At 39.2% G+C, this 16,457-nt stretch overlaps 1 protein-coding gene across 13 annotated transcripts in view; it reads right to left on the bottom strand.

The window, feature by feature from the left end:
- The window catches only part of OTOF (otoferlin), a 2,911,272-nt gene that overhangs the window by 166,426 nt on the left and 2,728,389 nt on the right, over positions 1–16,457 (bottom strand). For all 13 annotated transcript variants that reach the window (XM_044062838.1, XM_044062837.1, XM_044062844.1 and 10 more), the window contains one exon: positions 5,112–5,200. In XM_044062838.1, coding sequence (XP_043918773.1) covers positions 5,112–5,200 — 89 coding nt within the window. The remainder of the gene's footprint in view (positions 1–5,111; positions 5,201–16,457) is intronic.

Genomic DNA, 16,457 nt, shown 5'->3' with positions numbered 1-16,457 from the left:
TATTGAACTTTTGAAAAATACTTGATAGTCATTAGAAATCTGACAAGAAAAAAAATGACCTTATCCATTAAAATGATCAGCTCTGCTTCCTCATTAACTTCTTGCATGCATCCGATATAAGTTCTTTTAATGCAAGGTGTGCTGCTTTAAAACTGCCAACAGAATAAGTACTAATTTTAAGGTAAAATACATTTATTTGTGGTATTACAATGCTGTCCTAGAATAACAATCTCAATGTAGACAGAAAGGTTATAGTTAGGATGCACTTACCTTCTTTGCAAGACAGATTTACTCTACCATGCATTAGGACAAGGTGCTTGTAGCAAAATGCCCAAAACTTATGTTTTTTTGGGCATGAACTACCTGTACTGTCATTCTAGAAACATGACTGTGCTACATGTGACTGGCTCTCAGAACTTTAAAATTCGTTCACACAGATGAGTAAAACACAGGATTCAGAAAGTGTTACATATTCATAACATTCAAAAAACATATTATGGCTTATTATTCTTACCAAAATGGTTTGTCTGAGCTCTTTGTTTTCATACTGGAAACCACAGAATTTTCCAAACATTTTCAGCGACCAATGATATCTGCCAAAGCTGCAAACTGAAAAATTTCAAGATGCAGGAAACAGTTTCTATCTTTGGATATGCTGGTAGAAGATAGTGTGATAACTTCCTTGTTGTTATTATAATCAGTAAGGCGATACAATATTGGAAGTGGGAGTTTAATTTCTCCAAGTGTTTTGGGTTTATAATACCATGTTGTGATTGGACCTCACTCCTACATCAGGATATGAAATTATTATTGTTTTGGTCTTTTGATGTTAATCAACAGTGCTCTTCTCAGCATCTGCAATGTGACCAGAATTGCCTCCTTCTGTGCTTCATACTGGGTTACATGTATTGCAAATTCTATTTTATTACTCCCGTTGCTCCTTCTACTGCTATTGTAACTGTCTGAGTATATTTCTTCCCTATACTGCCCTCATTTCTACTTGCAAATCCTGGTGTTTTATGATTTTGTGCCTTTCTGTGCATGACACTGTAATCACTGGGTATGGCAATTTCAATGATCAATGCTACTTTTGTCTTTTATTCATGGGCTACTATATCTAGTTTTCTTACATAAATTGGTGCTCCCAAGAAAAGTACCAATTGTACAATCTGGTAGTTAGTGTACCTTACACACCAAGACAATTCCAAATTAATTTCAGGAGGATTTAGCTTACATGCTTTTCCTGAGGTTGTTTTACATTCCCACTCAGGAAGGACAAAGCTGATACAGAAACAGACAAACCAGAGAATGGTCAAACTGGCTTTAGGCATTAGAGCTGGTCCAGCTCTTGGCTCACCCCCTTTTGTAATTTACCATCAAGATGCAAGCCAAGCCAGATAAGGTCAAACAACCATTTAGCTCAGCAAAACTATTTGCTTTAATATTAAGAAATATAAAGTTTCATCATAACAAAAAATGTGAAGTAACCTGGGCTCATCTTTTAATTTGGATCATAAAGCTAAAACAGACTCTTGAATATGCTGTGACTTGACTCTCAGTGAAAAAGTCTTGGCTTGAAAAACTTCATTCTCAAGTGGCACTCTTTGCACATGGTGGTGTAAAAACAGGCAGAGCACCATTAGGCATGGTGTGTATGCTGCAAAGGCCACATCCTTGTTACACTTTTACTTCTCCTAGTAGTATACTAACACATCAGGTCCAGCAAAATTAAAATAAATTTTAGTGTTCATCTCTCTGCCCCAGCATGGAGAGGTCTCATTCAAATATCTTCAGTCAGGATGCCTGCGAGGACACAAGCAACCCTGGCCACAGGTCAAGTTAGGGGAGCCTTGATGGTTGGGAGACACATGGGCAAAAATGAATAGGAAAAAAAATGTCCTTGGTTAATGATCAAAAGATTAGAAAATCAGGGGCCATCTTAGTGAACAGTCTGTCAGAATGGAACATGACCAAAGAATGTCACAACCAAAAATTAAGTTTTGCTCCACTCCCACATCTACCCTCCAGTGGAATACCTCTATTCCCCATTAAATCAATTCAGAGGCTTCTGCATCTCTGGAAAATGGGTCATCTCCAGGGTGGGTGAAGGCAGGAACAACTACACTGAATCAGATCAGCTCTTTTAGTTTTCTTTATATCTAATGATGAAAAAAATGTTCTACCTCTTCGTCCTGGTCTTGCCCAGAACACTGACCTCCTCACATAAGACTGGCAGAGAAAATAGATTTATTGTTAATTTAATACAACATTAAGTAATTCATCTTGAAAAAAAGATTGTACACAGTTAACAACCCATCGGTGTCATTTTAGGTGAAAAAAGGTTTTCCATGCCGAGCTGTGCTCACCTATATGTTTCAAAATGAAAACTGCAGATGAGTGTGGTTTTGTGGTAGCGACCATATATAAATAAAAAAAGATTATATTTCTCCACTGTGATTTTAAAAGAAATACGTTTACACTAGTCTGTGTTTAGGTTCAATGTTGTTTTTTATATTCTTGAAAATTGGTTAAAATATATACCTCAGACCAGAGTTCAGAGAATCTAGAAAAAAAATTGTGAGAAAAACTGAGCTGTTTCCAGATCTATGTCATAGTAGGATAGAGCCCTAACTGCAGTTCTGTGTCATAGTGGGATACAGCCCTAACTGCTGGTCTATGTATTAGTGGGATAGAGTCCTAACTGCAGCTCTATGTCATAGTGGGATAGAGTCTTAACTGCAGCTCTATGTCATAGTAGGATAGAGCCCTAACTGCAGCTCTCTGTTGCAGTGGGATAGAGCCCTAGCTGCAACTCTGTGTCATAGTGGGATACAGCCCTAATTGCTGGTCTGTGTAGTAGTGGGATAGAGTCCTAACTGCAGCTCTATGTCATAGTAGGATAGAGCCCTAACTGCAGCTCTCTGTTGCAGTGGGATAGAGCCCTATCTGCAACTCTGTGTCATAGTGGGATACAGCCCTAATTGCTGGTCTATGTAGTAGTGGTATAGAGTCCTAACTGCAGCTCTATGTCATAGTCAGACAAAGCACTAACTGTAGCTCTATGTCATAGTTGGACAGAGCTCTAACTGCAGCTCTAGGTAATAATGGGTTACAGCCCGAACTGCAGCTCTATGTCTTAGTGGGATAGAACCCTAACTGCAGGTCTGTGTTGTATTAGGATAGAATCCTAACTACAGTTCTGTCATAATTGGATAGAGCCTAACTGCAGGTCTATGTAGTAGTGGGATAGAGCCCTAACTGCAGGTCTATGTAGTAGTGGGATAGAATCCTAACTACAGTTCTGTCATAACTGGATACAGCCCTAACTGCAGGTCTATGTAGTAGTGGGATAGAGTACTAACTGACCTCTATGTCATAGTGGGATAGAGCCTTAACTGCAACTCTATGTCTTAGTGGGCTAGAACCCTAACTACAGGTCTATGGTGTAGTGGGATAAAGCCCTAACTGCAAGTCTATGTAGTAGTGGGATAGAGTCCTAACTACAGTTCTGTCATAATTGGATAGAGCCCTAACTGCAGGTCTATGTAGTAGTGGGATAGAGTACTAACTGACACTGTATGTCATAGTGGGATAGAGCTTTAACTGCATCTCTATGTTGCACTGAGAAAGAGCCCTATCTGTGACTCAGATGACCCAAGTTTGATTAATGGCTCAGACAGTGAAGGAGCGGGGGTGGGAATAAGTGGCATATGTCACCTCAGTAATTTTAAGGGGAAATACTGTTTTTTCTTCCTGTGATCAGGCACTCCCCATGGGAGACTGGGGTGATACAAAGCAAGCTGCCAATCACTCAACAATAGAGGGGCTGCAGCTGGTGACACATGGTGATGTGCATGATGTCATATGTGCTTCACCTATTTAGGGATCCCTTCCCATTTCAAACCAAAACCCTTCGGTAGGACTGCAATATGATGACCTCTTCCCTCATTCACACCAAAACTCACTTGGGGGTGCTGTAAGGCTGATATTCTTCTGCAGAGTGAAGGATCACCTGCCAAGAGGAATATATCAGAATTCTGTTGCTTACGTTGGAGAGAAATTAATGTATCTGTTAGACAGGATAAGGGCAAAGACTACCAGAAGGGATAGCCCATCTCCCAAAAAATGAGCCGTTTGACATACATATATGTACATTAATTAAAAACAAAATCGCAATATGAAATGACAAATAATTGAGCACAACTTGTCCATCACCAGATGATTAAAAAAAAAAAACAACAGTAAACCCTTTAAATATGGACCTCACACAGCCCCTGTTAATTATATATACCAACTCAGTTTGAAATACAGTGTGGAAAGGGCATAAAAAGACAAGGCAACAGACTGGGCTGGCCTCCAAAGAATCAAACAAATTAAGGCAAAGAAGAAAGAGAGAGACTGTGTTTTTTGTTGCTGCCCCGCAGATTCAGTATGAACACTTGTTAGGAGCAGGATGTTCTTGAATGAGCACTGAAGCCAAACTAGTTGGAATCAACAGGCAGCTTTTTATCTCTTCTAGGGGCACATCTGTATCATCTGCCAAAAGATAAATAACTTCAGCCCTTGGGTGCCTGTGTCTTCTTCCTCCAGCTAGCTCAGCTTCTGACCCACGGTCTTAAGTGCCACAGTTAACATAATAAGCACGTGGGTTCAATCCACAGGTGTCAATGTTTTGCTCATTTTGAGTCATGAGCATCACAAATACCTCAGACTCCTGCAGATTTTATTCTTGTGCTGTCACAGATGGAGGTCTATGCCTCTGCATTAAAGAGATATGATAAAGCTTCTGCTTCCAGAATAAAACCACCATAGTTGAATATCAGTTTATAATTCCCTGAAAGGGAAGAAATGTCAAGTATCTCTGATTTCTTCCTGAGTTGTTTAAGTAGTCCATTCCACTATCTTATTTCCCATAAGACAGCTAGGTTGTTGTTTTCTTCTCCTTACTGTTATTTCACTGGGGTAAATGGCCCTACTTACACTGATGGCTTCATGCGTGAACATTTTGTGGGCAAGCTGTGGCTACAGGTCTAGCTGTATGGGGCTTTCCTGCATGGACTCAGCTACTGCGTTGATAATAATTCAATTAAAAATTACATTCATTAGTATACCTTTTTGGCTTTCGAGGAGAAATATCAATGGCTGCTCCAGGTGCTGGCATATCCATTGGGAACATGTCAACCCACATCTCAATACGGCCCTAAAACAGTAAAAATACATTTTCAAATATAACCGTCAAATCAGGAATGAGTATGTTGCAGTTAATAGCACAGCAGTGTTACTATGCATGGGGATTCACAGCATGATCAAATGTATGTGTTTCCTAACAGTTGGAAGGCATATTTATTAGTTATTTATTTAATTGTTTGATTGTTTACTAACTGGCAAGTAAACTAATTCATCAATACAATTTTCAGCACTGACAAAAGTCAGGGCATGGCAAAAATACAATTAACATCACATGCAGTACATTTATACACAAGAGACATTGCAAGACGTGGCATCGATAATTATAACTATAACATTTTGTAGTATTATTGGATCCCTAGCAAATGACTGAGTTTTCAGAAACTTGAAATTATTGTGGTTGGGAACATATGATTGAGTTTCTGAAAACTCAAACATCAAAAAAAAAAAAAAAAACACAAAAATCTACCTTATTTTATGTTTTTGCATGTGGGCAAGCCCCCCCGTACCCGCTACACCGCCTGCAAATTATATATACCAACTCTGATATTGCACTACAGTGAGAAAAAGGGTAAATTTCCCGATCCGCACTGTACTGCAATCTTTATTTAAAAGCTTCTGGTTTTCAAATACTTGATCATATGGTCCCACCATATGAATTTCGAGTTTCTGAAAACTCGATCAACTGATAGGGGTCCGTATTTTTACATAAGGCAGCCATTGTAAAGACATGGAGTATTATACCTACAGTATACATCATCATGTAATTTTACAGTCTCCTGAACATATGCATCAGCACATCTACTTGACTGTGTCAATCAGTACCTTGTTTAAAACAGCATGGAAAAATAGCAGACTACTCTCCAGAGCTCCCTATCACTCTACAACCCCCCCAACACCATTTTTTATGCAGGGCAGAATATTCCTGCAACTAACTTTGTCTCCAATTCCTGGCAGTACAGTTTCCTGCTTAAAATGGCCAAGTTTTAGTGTTTTGGTTGCACTGTGTCTGGTCCCTCCAGTCTACAAATGAAAGTGGGTTAATCAAACAGGTCCAAAATATGTGTGAATATTGCAGTGCACATACTTTTCTGTAATGGCTGCATTTTGATGAGTTAACGTCTTTGTTTTCAAAATAACTGTTAAAAAAAAGCAGGAAATTCAGCTCTCAGTCAGCAGGCAAGTTTAAATTCTAAAGGCACAGATAGCTCTTGCTCCTGCAGCATGCTTCAGTGTTTTGATTTTCCATAATCTTATCAATAGACCGATTAAATTAATTCTTGAATACAACCAGATAACTGAGTAAAACTTTAAATAACTACTCATCAAGAATGTTGAGGAGTCTCACACAATTTATGAGAAACCATCTAGTTGCTGGCCTAAAACAAATCTGATGCATCTCAACACTAGAAGTCTAATTCTCAAAATGCACTCGCTCGAAGCACTCCTTAAAATGGGGAACATCGACATTTGTGCTGTAACAGAGACCTGGTTCAAGGCAGCAGAAAGCACTCCTGCACTACCAGGCTATAACTCATTCCACACCTTTCGGCCCCAGAACTTGGACCGAAGCTCCAAAGACAGTGGTGTTTCCATATTCATAAAGGATATGCACACCTCCAGACTGGTGGCCCAACATAATGCATCAGAAATACATCAGGTGCTGCTAACATTGGGTAAGACACCGATTTATGTTGTAGCCTGTTATAGGTCCCCAACCATGTCCCAAGACTCACACTCCACATTCCTAAGCACCCTGGAGAATATTAGGGTACAACCTAACACTATCATACTAGGCGACTTCAACTACCCCTCCATTAACTGGGAAAACTACTCATGTACTAATACACTTGCCCACGTTTCCAGGAATTCATTAATTCTAATGCCCTGGATCCGCTCATTCTTACCCCCACTAGAGGTAGCAACATCCTTGACCTGGTCATTACTAACATGAGCGACCGTTGTTCTACACCAATAGTGAACTCCTCTCTGGTTAGAGCCAACTACAAACTAATCATTTTGGAAATCCACATCCCTACCACCCCCCCACTCCCCACAAAAGTAACCACCATGAAAAACTTCTCCAAAGCTAACTTTGGGGTCCTAAAAACAGAGGTGGCTAACTTCACAGCACCCATGCAAATGGAGAATAGTTGCATGACTGCCGAATCACACACCAATGCACTGTATGAACATGTACAAAAATGCATGGATCTTGCCATACCCAATAGAACCAAGATGCTCTTCTCCAAAAAAGGAAGCAAATCTGGTGGTTCCCTGCCATAAACAAACTCTAGAACAGAAGGAGGAAACTGATGCGGTATAAGGTGAAGTCCCAAGACTGGAAAAACTCCTTTATCAGCCTCAACAAAAAGTTGAAATCCCTCATCAAATCCTCTAAAGCTAGCTATGAAAACAGAATTGCAGCAGACAGTAAAGACAACCACAAGGCCTTCTATAGTTATGTAAAGAATCTCCATGGCAATACCAACATTTGCTCTGAGCTACTGCACAATGGTACCTCCTATACCGAGCCAACAGATATTGCCAATATACTGTCCAACAGATTCAGTGCCAACTTTACCCCTCTCTCCCCCCAAAGGACCAGTCACAATACCAGTAGATTGTCAGGCACCCAGTATTACTGCTGCATAGGTTAAAACAGCACTGTCCAAGGCCAAGAATACAGCTTCTATGGGACCTGATAATATCCCTGGCTGTGTTCTACATGAACTACAGAGTGAGCTGACATCTCACCTGTGTTCCCTGTTCAATCACAGCCTCACCTCAGGCAGGCTTTGTCCCTCGTGAATGGTGCACTGCTATAGTCATCCCGCTCCACAAAGGAGGAGTGACTACAGACCCTGGGAACTATCGCCCTATTAGCTTGACAAGTCTAAATGCAAAGCTATGGAATGCATCATCATGGACCTAATAAACAAGGATATAGGAAATCTCCAAACTCTGGATCCCACACAGTTTGATTTTGTGAAAGGTAGATCATGCCTGCTCAACTTGGTCGACTTCTCTGAGTCAGTCACCAGAGCTGTGGATGAAGGCAAGGTGGTACATACAACCTACCTTGATCTGGCCAAGGCCTTTGATACCATTCCCCACTCAGGAATCATAGAAAAACCTCACTAAGCTAGGCATCAACCCCTATATCACTAGGTGGGTTGCAAACTGGCTCACAGATAGAACCCACAGTGTGAAAGTAGCTGACTCCAAGTCAGACTGCTGACCAGTCATGAATGGAGTCCCACAGGGATCGGTCCTGGGTCCTCTCCTGTTTGGTATCTACTTCTCAGAAGTCCAGACCAACTCGAAGGGACTCTGGCTGACAAAGTTCACAGATGATTGCAAGTTGGGAGCCATTATTAACTCCCCAAGTGATGTTGACATCCTACAGAAAGGCCTCACTGAGATCAACGACTGGTGTCAGAACCATGGCCTTAAGCTCAATGCCAAAAAATGTGTCATCATCCCCTTTGGGAAAAACCCAGTTCCCATGAATTGCCACATTGATGGTAGTCCATTGAACACAGAAGGCATTATAAGAGATATGGGAACACAGGTTGACAGCAATCTCTCTTTTGACCACCACATTGCCACTGTGGTCAGAAAGTCCTTCTATGTGGTACATTTCATTACTAAGGGTTTTGCATCCAGGAAGAAAGAGGTCATTGTCTCCCTCTACTCTTCCCTCATTAGGCTAATCTTCAAGTACAATGCCCCATCTGGCATGTACCTCACTAGACACTTGCAACAACTGATGAGCCCACAAAAGTACCTCACAAAGAGGATCCTAGGCCTTAAACACTTGTCCTATATGGACAGACTCAAAAACCTCCAACTATTTATTCTCTGTCATATCGCCTACTTAGAGGCAATCTTTGCTTGACTTACAAAGCCATGTCTGACCCAGCTCTGTTAGAAATGCTACATCTAAAGAAATCCCAATCCCTCTGCACCACACACTCCACAGACCGTAACCTCATTACCACAATCAACAGAACGTGCTGGAGGGACATGTTCATAACCCAGAGACTGCCCATGCTATGGAATAGACTTCCCATACATGTCAAACAGAGCACCTCACTGGCCATCTTCAAGAGAAATCTTGATGAGTGGATGGGAAATAGAAAATTCACCCCGGGGATCACTCCAGTGGCTCTACTCGAAAGAGGCAATGGGAGCTAAGGTTGGGTGGCACGATGCCAGGGTAATCCTATGAGCTAGGCTTGTAAATGTTCCAGGGCCATTAACCTAGTACACACCTATGAACCTATGAACTTGCTTTGTTTCTAAGTGCTAATGCATGCCTGCTTGAAAAATTAATTGATTATTTAGTAGAAATCTTATCAGAAGGTGAATGATCCAGTAATTACTATACTATTTAAATATAAAATGTAAAGTATTAATAGGATACTCAAAATAATCTCATTAGTAAATAGTAAAAACAAAAGTGAAATTTTGAATACTGACAGCAGTATTGATTGATGGGAGACTATTTTGTTTAGTAATATGGAATCAAAGCTGATCCTGCAACTTCACTCACATCAAGATCTGCCAGCTTTCTCATAGACAGCTTATGATTTGCCATGTTGAATACCTTACCAGTGAGCAATAATTATTACTTTTCTAAGCTGTCTGTTGTGTATCATAGAATGTAGTATGGTTGTAGTGCTAATTAAATAGTACAACTACACATTAAGTTTTTTATTGAAGTTTGATTACTGGGAAATTCCGACTGGGTAGGAGCCCATTTTCAGTGGAGGCCAGTGGACAAATGCTCCAAAGTATTACAAAACATTCTAATAATAATAATTTTTACAGTCTTTAAAAATAATACAAAAAGCAAATGCAATATAGGTTCATAGGTTCATAGGTTGGTACTAGGCTATCGACCCTAGGGCCTATACAAGCCTAGCCATAAAAATTCCCTGGCTATTTCTTCCCACAGTATTTACTTCCCTGGACCCCTATCTAGCAGGGCGACTGACGTGATCCCCGGGGTGAATTTCCTATCTCCCATCCAATCATCAAGGTTCCTTTTGAAGAGAGCCAAAGAGGTGCTCTGCTTGACATGTATAGGCAGTCTATTCCAGAGTCTGGGGAGTCTCTGGGTCAGAAACCTATCCCTCCAGCATGTTTTGTTCATTGTGATGACAAGGTTTAGATCCCTGGAACGTGTGTCTCTGAGGGATTGAGATTTCTTTAAATGTAGCATGACCAACAGCTCTGGGTTTGACATGGCCTTGTATGTTAAGCAGAGATTGCCTCTGAGTAGACGATATGCGACGGAGTATAGGTGGAGTTTTTTTTAGATGGTCAGCATAGGGCATCTGCTTTAGGCCTGTGATTCTTTTGGTGAGGTATTTCTGCAGCCTTTCCAGTTGTTGCAGATGTCTTGAGAAGTACATACCAAATGGGGCATTGTATTCTATAATGGGTCTAATGAGGGATGAGTACAGTAGGACAATGACCTCCTTTTTTCTGGATGAAAAGCCCATAGTGATGAGGTGTGCCACATAGAAGGATTTCCTGACTGTTGTGGCGATGTGATTATCGAAGGTGAGACCACTGTCCACCTGTGCCCCTAAGTCTCTTATCACACTTTTGGTGTTCAGTGTACTGCCACCTGTGTATATAAATAATTATACCAGATTAGACACAATATGAAAACATTGGTTGAGTAGATACAAGTTGTATGACAATGACTTAACAGTTACAGAATTTGTCGCCCATTAGAAATTATAGGTAAGTTAGTATAATGCAAACAGGAATTGCAATACAAAGTGAAAGAAAAGTAGGCTTATGGTACTTTTAGAGTGGAAGTCAGGGGAGAGAAACTGATAGAAGTATGGAAGTAAGTGAAGATGGGAGAATAAGGAGATGTGAGGTATGAAGAGCTATTTGTCCACATTTAGGGATATAGTTTATCCTTAATTCAGTCACAAATGCTGCTCTGCTCTCCTGCCTACTCAGCTGCTGTGGTATAATAAAAAGTGCCCAGTGTAAATGCATTTTAATCTTTTAATTTCTCCAAGTCTTTTGGGTTTCTAATACCATGATGGGAATGGACCCATTTCCTAAGTCAAAGTATGATTAAAGTTTATGAAATTACTATTGTTTCAGTCTTTGATATCAGCCAGAAGTGCTCTTCGCAGCATCCGCAATGTGCTCAGTAATGACTCCTCCTTTCATTCAGACGGGGTTACATGTATGGGTAACATATCTAAATACAATTGTAGATTCTTTTTTATAAGACCCGTTGCTCCTACTTATATTGGAACTGTCTGGGTATCTTTCTTCCACATTGCTCTCATTTCTGCCTGCAGATCCCGATATTTTATGACTTTGAGTTCTGTGTATGCAAGACACTGTAAGTCACTTGGTGCGTAGATTTCAATGATCAATGCTACTTTTGTCTTCTTTTCATGGACCACTATATCCAGTTTTATATCATCTGTCTTTTGAATTGTTGGTAATGAGTGAGCCCATGTAATGTAGACTTCATCATTTTCTATGATGCTTTGTGGCTCATGTTTCCTGTGTTTTTCAGCCACTTCAGTATGATAATGTTTGCACAATCCCCAGTGCAACAGTCTTGCCATGTTATTATGCCTTTCAGTATACAGTCCTTCTGCCATTAGTATGTCACAACCAGCAACGAGCTGTGCAACTGTTTCCAATTCTGTTTTGCAAAACCTATATTTGTCTGTTTCTCCCACATGTTCAATGGACTTTGTAAACCAGTGTATATATAGCCCACTATCTTGGGCTGCCAAAATTAACCTTTCATCTCTTGGTTTCTTCGCCTCTCCTTAACCATTCCTGTGTGTGATCATGATTGACATGAGGTTATCTCAGAAGTTTTCTATATTTGCAACTATATTTGTGCATTTTCCACATTTCTTGCCTTCTCACCTGGTCCTTCATCTTATATTCTTTCTTTTGTTTTTTGGCACATTCAGTTGCTGCCTGATTTTTATCTACTTCTGGTTTGATTTCTATTCCTGTTTGATGCTGATATGCTTCTGCTAGACTAAGCAGAGAAGTCATCTTAGATTCTCCTCATGTTTCAAAATTTTCACTACATTTGGGTCTTGTGAGGTCGGCAGATATGTGTGCAGTCTCACAATTGCAGATCTATACATGTAATCAATTTAGAAGGAGGCCCATCCCTTCTTTGCAACAGGGAATATGTAATCTTGTTATGCACTTATTTTTATAAATCATTTGGGGAACATGAAGCATCCTTCTTCTTCTCCTGTCTAATCTATTCAACACATTTTGGGGTCAATCAATCACTCCAAAACGGTAAATTAGGACAAGAAGAGCAAATAAGCTATAGCCTGAATTTTGTTCCTAGATGTCAATGCTATTTTCAGGATTCATTTAAGTCTTCTAAAGTATTCCTTATTAAGTTTCATTTGCATTTGTTCATGCTTTATTGTTGATCCTTCATCAGTTCCAAAATATATATACTCCCTGTCGCTCAAATTCATTCTTGTCCCAAACTGATGTTTTCTTGGTGCTCTAGTTTTCCTGCTTTAAGGGTTGCTTTTGCACATTTATCAAGACCAAATGACATTCTTCTATAATCTGAAAAAGTTTTGACAACTTGCAGTTGTGCTTTCAGTTCCTCATCTGATGAGCTATACAGTTTTAAATCATCGGCAAAGAGAAGAGAAGTCTTTACAGTTTGTTGTTTTCTAGGAGCGATATTATAGCCATGGCCTAAGCTGTATACTAAACAGCTTAATATTTTAAGGGGAAGACAGAATAGCAGTGGTGACAAAGAGTCAAAAAAGAAAATGGCCTCTCCACACCGTCAAGCCAATTAAAATTTATTAAAAAACGACAAAGCTTTCGGATATAAAAAACATCCTTCCTCAGTGTCTTACACAAAAGAAAAGTTAAAACCAACATTTATACTAGTAGCACATGACACAGCCATTAATTGATTAAGGTGAACACCCAGTTCTTAAAGATAAAGAAACAATGATAAAAGGGATAAGAAGTATATACATATCTTCCTCTCATTTTTTTCTAATTTTCCTTTGTTTATTTTTTAGAATAGGTTTTAGTGTAACTTGTTTATTTAAGCTCGGTTATTTATCTGCTTCAAGCCTCACTATCCATTCATATTCTTTCATGTACACATTATTAACATGGTCTCCACGTCTAATACTCGGGTATACAATAGATATGACCCTGAAGTCAAATTCATGAGCAGCACCCATTGCAGAAATGTGGCAAGCCAGTGAGTTAGTAGGTATATTCCTACGAATCTCCGATCTATACTCAATAATTCTATCCCTCAGGTGCCTGACTGATTTGCCCACATAAAATTCTGAACATTTTTTACATGTGGCAAGATATATAATACCAGTGGTATTACACGTTGCTGTACAGTGAAAAATGAATCTCCTGCCACTCATAGGATGTATAAATTCTGGGCACTGATTAATACACATACAACATGAACAATTGTAACATGAAAAAGTGCCTTTTTTCTTAAACTCAATTCCTTGTGTATTATTCAAAGAAAAATGTTTGTAACATAAAAGTTGTTTCAAATTATTACAATTACGATAGGTAAACATAGGTTAGTCTGGGAGCCATTTCTCATGACCGGGTATAGATTTCAGGACAAACCAATTTTTTCTTATAACATTCTCAATTGTTCTGCTCATTCTATTGTATGTCATGAGATATCTAAGGGGTTATCCATTACCAGGACTCATGGTGTCAGTATTGGAATACTCTTTAACAGAAAAGTAGGGTCTGGCTACAGAGTCCCTTAGTGTCAGAGCATCCCTCCTAGCTGTCTCTATTTCTGTCATATTTTATCCCTTCTCCAAAAAACTTACAGTCATTTCCTGCATCTGAGCATTACATACCTCCAGCTCTGTACTAAGTCGAGTGGCTCTTAAGTGCTGACTTTTTAAGATACTCTTGAAGGTTCTCCTTGCATGCATACTTTTTTTATGGAGATATTTGTTTACTTGGACATCCTTCTTATAGACACTAGTTTGTAAACCATGATCTGTAAGCATCAACTGTATATCCAAGACACTTAGGGATTTGTCAGAGAACTTCATCTCAAATTTAAGAAATTCAACAGTCTCATTCAAGTATGTATAAAAGTTTTGTAGATCCAACATAGTACCCTGCCAAACTAGGAAAATGTCATCCACAAAACGCTTATAGAATGAAACATTCCTAGCATAGGGGTTACTTACACCATATATAAAGTTTTCTTCCCATCTGCTCAGAGTCAAGTTAGCATAGGTATTTGCTATGGCAGTGCCCATAGCAGTACCCAAAATTTGATGGTAAATTTGCTTATTGAAAACCAAAACATTGTTTTCTAGAACCAGATCTAATAGTTCACAAATTGTCTCAGAATTTCTACCATTAACCAAACCATGCTCAACTAGTATTTGTCTGACACAATCAACTCCATAGGTGTGGGGATGACAGTAAATAAAGATTTTATATCTAATGTCATTAGGAGAAAGTCCTGATTATTAACTTTATCATACCAATTGTAAAGCTGAGATAAAGAATCACCACTATCTTTAATATAACTGGGGACACATTTTAGATAGTCCTTTAGTATATTTTGGAGGTATACAGATATAGGCTCTGTAATCCAACCACCACTTGAGGCAATGGGCCTCATGGATGGATCTTAGGAAGTCCATAAAGTATGGGGATGGTAAGACAGGGCACACTCAAATAATGAAATGTTTCAAGGTCTATGTCATTCATTACTTGGAGGTCGTATATAGACATATTTATTTTGCTAATCATACTGTCTATTTCCTTATTACCAACAACTTTTAATGTAGACTCATCCCTAAGAAGATTCATCATGGATTGTATGTACTGTTCCATGTCCATTATCACTATTGCTCCTCCCTTATCAGCCTCTTTTATAATAATTTGTGTGTTAGTTTGTAGTGATTTTAATGCTTCACATTCTGTTGTTCCCCCTCCACGAATCTTTTCAAAAAATTATCTACGTATTTTCCTAAGGAGTAAGTAATTGAATTCCTGCCATCTATGATGGGGTGGAAAAGAAATTTATAGATGTTAGGGGTTCTTTTATGATTAGAGGACATAAATATAAAAGTAAAGGCAGGTATAATTGTAATTCCAAAAGTGTAATATACCTTGCAAAATGTCAATCTTGCCCATGTTTTTACATCAGGAAGACTGACCGTAAGTTAAAGGAATGCTTTTATGAACATTTATATAGTATTAAAAAAGTTAAGCTGGAAAATGCACTAGAGAAACATGTGTCTGTCTACCCTGGACATTCATTTACATTTAGGGTAATAGACCAAGTGGAATATGATGACAGGGGAGGTCTTTTGTCCTTAAAATTAGAACAACAGGAGTTGTTATGGCAACTTAGATTGTATACCTACAACCAGCCTGGGTTGAACGATGTATGTTCTATAGTGCGTATGCTCAGACTGAGGAGTTTATTAAGATAAAAGGAATGAATACAGTAACATTTATGTCTTAATTTTCTGTTGAAGTATTAATATTTAATTTTATATGAACGAATATTTTATTTCAAATTCATTGTATTTGTAATTCATTATTTAGTGATTCACTATTTTAGTGATTCAGGAGGTGGGAGTTTTTTAGGGGATTGAACGTAGTAAGTTTGTATGATTAAGATCACATGACTACTTGTGACCACAAATGATCACATAGACAGCAACCCACTGAGTACTGAAAAAGTAATCAGAGACCTAGGGACCCAAGTCGACAGCGACCTCTCATTTGATACCCACGTTGCCAAAGTGGTTAGAAAAACATTCTACCTTGCACACCTCATCATGAAGGGATTCACATCCAGATCCAAGGATGTCATTGTACCCCTATATTCCTCCCTCATCAGACCCATGATTGAGTACAATGCCCCATTTGGTATGTACCTCACCCGGCATTTGCAACAGCTGGAGAGACCGCAAAAGTACCTCACCAAGAGGATCAAGGGTCTCCAACATATGTCTTATTCTGCCAGACTAAAGAAACTTCAGCTCTATTCAGTATCATAGCGCCTGCTCAGAGGTGATCTCTGCCTGACATACAAGGCCATGTCCAATCAGGATCTGATGGACATGCTCCACCTCAAAAAATCCAAGTCCATCAGGACCACGAGAGTTAAAGACTTAAACCTCGGCACAAGTATGAATAGGACATGCTGGAGGGATAGATTCATAACCCAGAGGCTTCCCATG

Source organism: Protopterus annectens, chromosome 2.part1 (genome assembly GCF_019279795.1).
Source record: "Protopterus annectens isolate FY-2018-M chromosome 2.part1, PAN1.0, whole genome shotgun sequence".
NCBI classification, from domain to species: Eukaryota; Metazoa; Chordata; order Ceratodontiformes; family Protopteridae; genus Protopterus; species Protopterus annectens.
Note: the sequence above shows the minus strand (reverse complement) of the source record. Positions and strands in the feature narration are given on the sequence as shown.